The following is a 10,077-nucleotide window of genomic DNA, read 5'->3' as shown; positions in this document are numbered from 1 at the left end:
TTTTGCAGAAAAAACTGGGGAAAACAGCGCCATGGTGTTATTGGTGTGCTTTCCTGAGGGTGTCAACTCTGTTCACGCTGATCTCCCACCTCCCTCCTTACGTTCAAATCAGATGTCCTGCAGGACCAGACCTTCCCTGGGAGCCTGCTGGAAACGTCTCGCCAGGGCTTCTCACCTGACTCTTCCAGGGGGCTGTGACCAAATTGTTTTTAAAACTAAGCTCCCTCTCTTGTCTCTACAATTTGTGATGCAAAATACTCTCTGGTTCCAATTTATAAGAGTTGAAGCTGTCAGTGATTAACCACTCTCTGGACAAATTTGTAACTGAAAGTTTAATTTGGATCATTTAGTTTAAAAATAGAGCTGCTGGGACCCACTATAGTTTAATAAACTATCTCAGGACACCAGGATTTGTTTATAGTTCTTTGCTTAGTAGCAGTAAACAGCTAGTATTTCTTTGTCTTTTTTCTTATTGTCTTTTTAGTAACAGATACTGATATGTTTTTAAGAAAGACTGAGTCTATCAAGACAGTTCATTGTTTTAAGCTTACTGTCTAAGCTGGAAAAGCCATAGTATTTCTGCACATAAATATTTTTTTAGACTCTGCGTAATTGTCTCCGCGTTTGTTTGCGTGGTGTCTCCATTCGGGAGTTGGAAGCCACAAAGTCACAGCGTATTGGCAAGATTATACATTAGAAGCTCTTTTAAAAATGTCTTGGTAGGTTTAGTGTGATCAGTGTTGATCTGAATTTTAAATGGAGACTTGCATTTCCAGTTGACCTCAAGTGAGAATTCACCTCTTGAAAAACGTTACTGTGAAGAAGTAATGTCAGGTTATATAGCACGTGATCCATTTAGTGCTGAAGGGGTGGTGGTGATGCTAGAGTTGTACACTTTCTATGGATTTCAAATCCAAGTAGTAAAAGTAATGGAAGAAATATTTCTAAAATTAACAGTAGCCATGTCAAGTTTTAAACTTGCACTCCTCCTACGAAGCCTTTTGTGTAGCTGACATTTTGTGCGTAGTGGGTAAACCAAAGATTGCAGAAGAGACATTTTTTTCTGATTAAAAACGAGTATCTTTAAGGAATTTGTTCCGATTAAAATATGGAGTAAATGCTCAGTCCTGTGTGCTGTCCGTTGGCAAAACAGGTGTTGAAGGTATTAGGAAGTTACGTATGTAAGAATTTCGTTCTGGTTTTGGTTTCCTTATTCACCTAGAGTTTTGTGAGGAGTTTATTGTTTTGGGCACTTTGACAAAAACATCTTTCATTTTTAAATGGTGTATGTTAAACTCCTTGTCACATTACAACTTCACTGTTCTGTTTTCTTAAGAAGGGGATAACTAGTTTTTCTAAAACAAGAAAGAAGTAGGAATCTTTTCCTTTCCACTTCTGGCAGGAAACGGAAGCGGAAATGTCAGACCTAATTAGGGAGAGGAGAGAATCTCTCTTTCTGTCTGTCTTATCTTTTTTTTTTCCTTGTTTTCTTTTCTTACCATTTGATAGATGGCAGCGCCTGTGTTTGTTTGAGACGTCTCCTTTTTTTTTTTTTTTTTTTTTAAACAAAAACCATTGTCACTTTATTAAAAATCACGGTAGTTGGTGCGCTCACAACTCTATTCTGAAGTTGTTTAGTGGCAGGGCACTAAACTTCTTCACAGTTGCATTTAAGCAGTGTTAGATGCATTTCTCTGGCAGGCAAAAGAATCAAAGTTGTTAAGCTGCGGATGTTACCTGAACACAGCACACTGTGAGATTTCGGCTACTTATGTATGATTAACAGCAAGGATGCTTGCATCTCTGACTCTTCTAATCAAGCAGGTGGTAACACCCTAAGTCAGCATCCACATTACAAATCTTGAAAGTTCAACTGCTTAAGCAGCATGAATTTGCTAGACTAACCTTTCATTTTTTAAGGCGTTATCGAGAGGTTCTAATGAGAAAGTGCTGACCACGCAAAGGCCAGCTTAAATTTTGTTTTTAGAATCTATTGGTACTTGATCATGTCTCAGGTGAGTGCACCCTTGGCCAGCCAAAGACGTGCTCTGGAAATGCTTTGGTAGTGATGTTTGGTTCAGTTGTTTCCTCAGGAGCTTAAAATTCATCACTGAATCCTCCAACAACACAATATTAGATGATTGTTTCATGGATTCAGTGCTTTACTTTAGTTGGAGAGTATTGTTTTTCAAGGCAGATTGTGCCACTACTTAACTGGAGCATGCCCAGCTTTCAGATTTTGTTAAAAGTCTTTGAGTTTTAAGGAAAACACCAAATGTCATAAACTGCTGAAATTCATGTATTACTTGTGAACCTTAGCTTTCACTTACCATTTTCCTATTGTGTTGCACAGCTAATCTATAAAGGGGAAATTTTTGGATGTTTATAACTAAGAAACAAAGCATTTTTTTCAGTTCGCTATGTGGGACTGAGAGAGAACCTTGCATATGATTTTGGCACTAAAAGCTAAGTAATTTTATGGGGAAAAAATTGTAAGTATCTAAACGTTTTTCATTTATAGATCAAAAAATTCTTAGGAAACTAGAGGATGGACTGGCCCAATTTTAAGAGCTGATGTCTCATATGAGAGCTTAGAGGACTAAATGCAGCTCACCCTTGAGTATATTAAGACAGTCAGCAGAAAGAAGAAAAAAATGCAAATCTATGAACTCCTCATACTCGGATAATCTGTATATAAATAAAAATAACCTGAAGAGCAATGTTGGGAGGGGAGATTGAGATATGCTACAAAAATTCTTTCTGGGACCTTTAAATAGGTGAAATGAGTGGGGAACGTGTCCCGTAAAGAGAATGCAGACTAAGATTAGTTTAAAACGGCTATTCGATATTAGTGGGGATCAACAAATGCTCAGCTGCCGAACACGGAATTGCAAACTGAACTAGGAGACGATATAGGACAGAAGTTTGGAAATGGAATTTTTGTAATCTGGTTGCATTGGTTTCACGCTACAGAATGAATAAATGAGAAGACTTAACGTGAGTTTGTCTGCGTGATAATTTTAAACGTCACTGATTCAGAAAAGTATCATCTTATCTACGATGCACTCTTAGGGCAAATACAAGTCAAGTTTTTGTACAAAGTGGCTTATTTGCTGCAGCCATTGCAGCTTTTGATCGGGTCTTCAGGCTAAGCCATAGCCTAGCGTCGTTAAGATTGGTTTGGAGTTTAAAATGAGAATATTTTTGGGTGGAATTTTAAGAGTCTTCTCATGGACAGACAAAAGTATTCTTCTGTGAACTGATGGTGCCGTGGCTGAGGGTACTGCAATGGCCAAAAGAAAAGGTTTGTGCCCTGTAATTTAAAACAAAAAGCATTAAATAAGATTACACACTCACTAAATGCTATCTGTTTTACTGTTTGTAGTCAAAGTGTTTGTCAGGAGATGCTCTAACCAAAAGAAATTGTGGCTTTATCTGCATGCAGCTCTGCCAAAACTTTCCCTTTTCTCTCTGGTGATCTGTTTGCGGGAGAGAGAATCTGTGGAAAGATGTTTTGAATTGTCAAAGGAATGAATTAGCTTTATTGTGCTATGACCTAAATAGGCTCATCAGATCAATCAAAGTCTGCTGCTTTTCTCTCCTGTCTTGTTTAGGCTGTGCTGCTTCTCCTTCTCATCTTCCTTATCCTTCCCCCTTCCCCCCGCCATGCAAACTCTTTCCCAGCATCTGTAGCCGTAATCCCTTATGAGCACGAATAAATGAGGGAGCTGTCGGGGTACTCGCTTTAAAGCAATACCTGCTTGGTTAATTGCCTACGTGGAGACAGACTTTGTGCGCGGTTCCCCCGCGAGTTCACCGGGGCACAGGTCCTTCTTTTCTTTCGTGGTAGCTTTGGGATTAAATACTTTTCCTCCTTTGTCCTCTCTCCCCCTTGCGCTCTCCTCCTCCTCCTCTTCTTCCTCATCCCAGGTTTAATGAATTGTAATTTCATCATAGTCGGGGAAGTATCGTGCTTCACCGAGAGCGAGGTTGTCTTGAAAGAAGCCATTGTGAGTGGCTTGGGTTCAAGACAGGAGGGCAGCTGGATGTGTCGCCACTCCGGAGGGCCTTTGTGGAGGGAGCACTTTTGTTCTCATGAAAAATGCCAGGAGGTGGCCAGACACGATTGGCTCTGAAAGGACGAAGGAACCCCTTATAATCGTAAATTATTTATTTCTGTCGCCTGCAGGGGTGGAAGGGGGGTTCGACTCCGTTTCAGCAGTAGCAAATGGGTGAAGGTGGCTGGAACAGGAATAAAACTGGAGCACAGCCAGATTTGGGGTTTCTTATTTCAGGTGCCTAACGTTTCTTTGCTGAACAACAAAATCTCAAGTATTAAGTTATGATATAACTTTTAAAATCCAGAGCCTTGTTAACGCTAGTCTGCTTCAGGCTCTGGCTGCAGGTACGCAGATGCATCTGTGCAGCACATGTGACTGAGGATGTTCTGCTTTTAGCCTGATAGCTGCTGCCCTGTGGCAACAGCAGCTGTTTGGAGGGGACGGGCGGGAGGTGACTGGGAGAGTAATCCTGAGCATGTCGCACAGCAAATTGTCCCTGCAGACATGCTGCAAGCAAGTGCCCTGCCGACTTCTTCCCGTTGCGTCGTTTTGTGAGCCGCTGGAGAGCGGCACGGGTGAAACTTGTGTTGAGCTAGTGACTTCTATGTCTCCAAGAAGCAAACTAATTTAACTTGATTGATTTGAGTATGTCTTCTTTCCAAAAGTTTTGCTTTCCCTTTGGCTTATTAAATGGAGACTCACTGAAATAGTTCTCGCAGTGCAATTCCCAGTTCAGTTGTATGTTTTTCCTCTCCTTTTCATCACAAACATCGCAAATGCTATAGATGTGTTTTATGGGGGGATTTTCCATTGTCTGAATAAAATAGTTAAGTGTTACAATTTAAAATTCAGAGCCAATGATATAGCTGTTAGTAGTTTGATAAATCATTCATTGCATGAACTTGGGTCTTGGACTCATCTTTCCTTCATGAAAATAAATGGTAAAATTCCTATTGATTTGTGTGGGGAGCAGGAATGGATCAACTATTACTGTATTTAATTTTTTGACTTGATACTTTCCAAGTTTTATATTAAAAATCTGCATAGGCTGATGAGCAGTAGTATTAAGGAAAACCATTGATTCACCAAGTCATTAACTGCGCAGTGTTTTGGAACTTGTCTTAACAGTTGCCATAGATGCTGCTGCTGGACCTGTTGGCAGTAGGTGTTTGCGAACAACCCGAGTATGTCTCTTTTCAACATTTGGTTTTTAAAGCCTCAGTTCCTTCAACAGATCAGCGGCTCGGGGGAGAGGTTCTGGGCATTACGCTGTGAATGAGGGTTGAACAGAAGAATACCGCCCCGGTGGCTGGCTTTAAATATTCCTGGGGAAGCTGAATATTTCCAGATTGCTGCCCAGGCGCCACCGTTTCATGTTGCTGTGAATGTCAAGGGGTGGTTGTCCCAGATGGTTGTCACAGAGCAGGTCAGCTGGAAACCTCCCTCTAAAGAGGGCAGAGAAAGGAGAGGAGTGAAGGAATGGCTGCAGTGTTTCAAGCAGTCCATAGGCAAGTCATCACTCATTTTCTGTTCTCTTCTGCCTGTCAAGGATGTACATGGTCTGTATGAGAAACTAAAATGCTGCTCTTGCAACGTTACTGGTAGGCTTCAAAGCAAAGCCAACAAAAGTAATGTTGTCAGGGATTAAAAGCTGTTGTAAAATGAAGTGAAAGAAAGACAAAGTTTTGCTGATCGTACTGTCTGCTAAATTCATGGCTTTGAGCGTGCTCTTTGGCACTGCATCTTCTGCCTCGTCTCTTCTCCTTGCCTCAGTTTCTGAACTGTTGTTAGTCAGGAAGGAGTTTATTATGAGGCCAAATATTTTTACTTAATCCCATCCAGTAGGAAGTCAGAATCAGCATTTGCTGGGAGCATCTCAGTATTTTCTGTATTATTTGTGATAGTGTCTGTGTGAGATGGCAAATTAGTACGATCCCCGTTTTTAAGGATGTGGGACCTGAGGCTCTGGGTATCTTAACTTGTACAAGATAATACCAGAAGTCTGCCGCAGAGCAAGGTCTCCCAAATCCGCTACCCATCTGAGTCATTTGTTTTTAAAGAACTAACATTAGAGTATATGCACATCTGTTAATGTTGCTTTTAGGCAACTGTGGCAAACTTTTAACATTTCTCTACTAAGTAAATGTTAGGATTTTTGTGGTTTTGACTGCTGGATTGGCAGTGTTGGGGGCTAAATTCCTTTAATTGTCGCATAGTGACAATGTAAGTTTTCTCAAACTAGAGAGACTACCTGTGGAGAAGTAGACTTATCTCATGCTTGTTTCAATCCTGAGAGAACTAGCATCAGAGGCAATAGAAATGACGGTTTTCTGTGATGTGGGCAGTGGGCTGGGACGACATGCTGGATTTCGCAGGAGCCACTGCATTTGCCTCTAGTGGGGAAGAGAGTTTTTGGTTATTATTGACCTTGTGCAGGCTCTGAGAGATGCCGATACAAGTAAGCAGCTGCTGTTTTCTTTGAGCTTATCCCCTTCTGGTACTGATTTTTACTTTTTGGTCTCTCTATCGGAATGACTGCAGTGGAGGTGGGAGCAGAAGGGGGACACTGAAAGAAAGACATTGTCTTATGGATTCTTTGTTGCTGGTTTGGAAAAACTGTGCCTCCACATTGGAGAAATGTGTCGGTACACAGGGCCTTGATCCCGAAATGGGGGTGAAGCCCTGAATCCCAGGGGTTTGTGAGCCCTCCGCCTCTGTGAGGTGCCCTAAAGATCTCGGAGGGAATCTGTGTTACTTCCAGCAATGCAGATCTTGCTCGCACATCCTCCTTGTTTTTGCTCCTGGACGGCAGCGCTGCTGGAGCTAAAAACGGAGTCACTCTGAACTTACTTCCCTAGTGTATCCGGCAGGTAGGTGTCTAAAAATGTTGTTAATGAAATGCAGATAATGGCAAAATTCCAAAGAGGATGTTATTGTATATGTGATTTTTTTTTTTTTTTCATACCAAGTAGCATTGTCATGAGGTATGTGGTGTTAAATATCACAAAAGTCATTAAATCAAGCATGGTTTTCCCAAGAGCTAGTAATGGCTCAAATAACCCAGATGCTAGCACCCAAGGAAGGTAGTTCAAGTTCCATACTCAGAGCATTTCTTTAGAAGGTGAGAGAGATTTAGACTGAATCACCAAAAAGTTGGTTTGTAATTTTTGCTGCACATTTCAAAGCCCACTCCTCCTTTAATTGCTGGTGGTACTGGATTTTAGAACTGCCAAGGGACTATGAAGTAAAAACTCCTCTCAGTGCAGTCTGCAGTATGCTATAGCGAGTGGCATACTCCATGGACTTTTTTTCTTAGCTGTGACTTCAGGATTAGTGTCTCTGGAAGATGTATTCTAGAACTATGGTATTAAGTCTATTAAAAACATATTTACTCTTTCGCAGTTGTTGTTTTCCCTGCAGTTTAGTCTGTAGATGCCAGTTAGGTGGATTGCTTTAAAAATTGCCCTGACGGGCATTCTGCAAAGAGTTTGCTTTTTGTAGCGTTGGTCACGGCGTTCCCTCCTTTGCCTATGCAGGTTTGTTCTGTGCCAGGTGCCTGCCTAACCAGCCTTGTCTTTTATAATATTGGCTGGGGCCTTTTCTGTAGGGTATCGAATTTTTTTTTTAGGAAGAGGGTGCCCTTTTCAGTTGGAAGGGGAGCTACTGTGAATTTTCACAAAGGAAGGCAACAATTTCAAGTCTCTGATATGTGAAACAGGATAATATACGGAGGCACGATAATCTTGTTAGTAATTTGAGGCCATGGTTGTTTTTTTGTATAAGCTGCTTGATGGAAATCAGTGCAAAAGCGGAGGTGCTTTTGCACCAGTGTTACACTGTTGCACCCATCCCTGTGACACAGGTGAGCCAGGTAGAATGTCTCTTGGACCAGCAGCTGCTGCAAAGTCCAGTTGCTTATGGCAGTTTTGGTATCAAACCCCTGCTGTAACTGTGAAATTGCTGGATCTGCAAAATACGCACAAAATGTTGATACTGTTGTGCTCAGACAGCGAGGGAGGAACTACGTTTGTTTCTGTCCAGTACAGTGCGGAGTCTCAGCAATTTGGTGAAACTTGGAGTGAAGTGTTTCCGCGGAGCATCTGCTTTTCCATGCTGCGCTCCAGGGGCTGGAACCTGCCACAGCTTTGGGGTCAGTCTAAGACCCCTGCTGCTGGCATTTTTCTTTTTCCTGAGGAAAAACCCTTTTCATTGTTAACCCGAGGCAGTCTCCTAGATTTGCTTTGTGAGGAGAGGGCTTGCTTCTTGAGTCTTAACATTGTGTGCAGGGCATGCCCTGCTGAGCACATTGATTTGGTGCTTAGCATTTTCTCCTCAACTTCTGCAAAATTGCCCTTCATTTCTAAGAAGGATGGCTGTGAACCTCTGTACAGAATTTTTTTAAAGGCATGAAGATCTAATGTGCATCTCAAAAAAGTCATGCTGTTTCATCTCTGCACAAGTTTCATTTGATGAATAACAGCTTCTTTATTAGACAGAAATAACTTGATTTTGTTTTCCATATAGCTAGTCTGAGTTGACGCTAATAAGAATAAATTAGGAGCATTACAGGCTGAAATGCAATATGTAAGATTGCTGGGCTGATTTAGTCATTGTAATTGTCTGGAGCTGGAGGGAGAAGTGTATCTGGAAGGGAAGGCAATACAAAGAAAAGACTACATGTTGCAGCCAATTAAAATGCAGCTCTTAGGGCATTAATAAAGTGCGAGTGAGAGCAAAAAAAAAAAAAAAGGGGGAAGAAGAAAAAAGGGGGAGGAATGGGAGTGGTGGGAATGAAGGGCGTCCTGATTTGCACGAAAATGCAACTCTTATTTACAACTCCAAGGAGACTGTATTGTAGTGCCTTGCTGCTCCTGGATGTTTCCTATAGTGCAGAGGGAGGGAGGGTTTGGGGGCGTGTTTGGAAAACAATAGTTGAAAGCTTCCCTGTCCCAGGCAGTTCAAATGCCATAGACTGACAATTAGCCTGGGAGGTGCAAAGGATGGACGGGAAGGTGGCCGCATCTCTCTCTGCTCCACAGTAAGGGGTGTGGAAGAGCCCCATAGAGCAATGGCAAGAAAAGAGATCACCTGCAAAACTCTGTCTTTGTGGAGTAGTCAGACTTGGCTTGGCGAGAGGAAGACCAGATGAGAAGAACAACTGAATACATGCACAATTAGCGAAAAAGCCTCTCCTGTGCAAACGTGAATAACGATTAACTTGCCTTTTTTTTTTTTTTTCTTCCTTTTCCCGTGTTGCATGTTGAATCTGCCTGCTTTCAGCCCACAAGGCTACGTTTGAGGAGGAGGAATTCAGGTTAAAGAATTGTAAATGTTTTCGTGTATCAATACAATTTGGGCAGATTTAAAGTTGTGATTTAAGAAAAAAGGAGGGGGGGAGACGTGTGAGAAAGAAAAATTTAGCGTGTAAAGTCTGAGTAGGAACAATCTGAAAACGAGTCATCTGTCTGCAACTCCTTTTTATGGGATTTAAACTCCAGGACTGCAGTTAAACACCTTGGAAATGGTGGTTTTCATCAACACAAAGCTTAAATCTCTCATCAAACTTTTCAAGAGAAAGAGTAAGTAGTTGTGTGTGCTTGCTGTCTTTTGGTGGAATAATAGTCCCGCAGGAAATTGCAATTCAGCCAGGCTTTTATGTTACTGCATAGAAGCCTCTCTTTAGGATTTATGCCACTTTCTTCTTAATTGCCTAGCTTGCAACGTGGAGAGGCAGCGCTGTGAAGTGATTTTGGATGTGCGCTTTGGGGCAGCGCGTCGCTGTCGTCCTGTTTGGAAGCGCTTTGTCTTTGCGGCTTGGAAGAAGGGAAACTTTGCGGGTCTCTGCTTGCGGGGCAAGCAGATGGGTAGGTGGCCGTATCCGTACGGCTTGTTCTGAGCGGTGCTCACAGACGGTTCTGGGACTCCGTTAGTGTTTTTGTTTGTTTTTTTTTTTAACGTTTTAAAAATAGTTGTGGTTGACCTTTTAATTCATTCAGACGGTGATTCCTCATTTAAT

At 41.8% G+C, this 10,077-nt stretch overlaps 1 protein-coding gene across 18 annotated transcripts in view; it reads left to right on the top strand.

Moving 5' to 3' along the window:
- Positions 1 to 10,077, top strand: part of NHSL1 (NHS like 1) — a 197,495-nt gene that overhangs the window by 127,814 nt on the left and 59,604 nt on the right. The window contains exons 1-2 of one of the 18 annotated variants that reach the window (XM_009688902.2): positions 9,254 to 9,263; positions 9,560 to 9,640. The exons of the other annotated variants lie outside the window; for them this stretch is intronic. Of the exons in view, the coding sequence (XP_009687197.2) occupies positions 9,583 to 9,640 (58 nt within the window). The 5' untranslated portion in view covers positions 9,254 to 9,263; positions 9,560 to 9,582. Of the gene's footprint in view, positions 1 to 9,253; positions 9,264 to 9,559; positions 9,641 to 10,077 lie in introns of those variants that run through there. 18 annotated transcript variants of the gene reach the window in all.

Source organism: Struthio camelus, chromosome 3, assembly GCF_040807025.1.
Source record: "Struthio camelus isolate bStrCam1 chromosome 3, bStrCam1.hap1, whole genome shotgun sequence".
Classification (NCBI taxonomy): Eukaryota; Metazoa; Chordata; class Aves; order Struthioniformes; family Struthionidae; genus Struthio; species Struthio camelus.
This window is presented reverse-complemented; position numbering and strand designations above follow the sequence as displayed.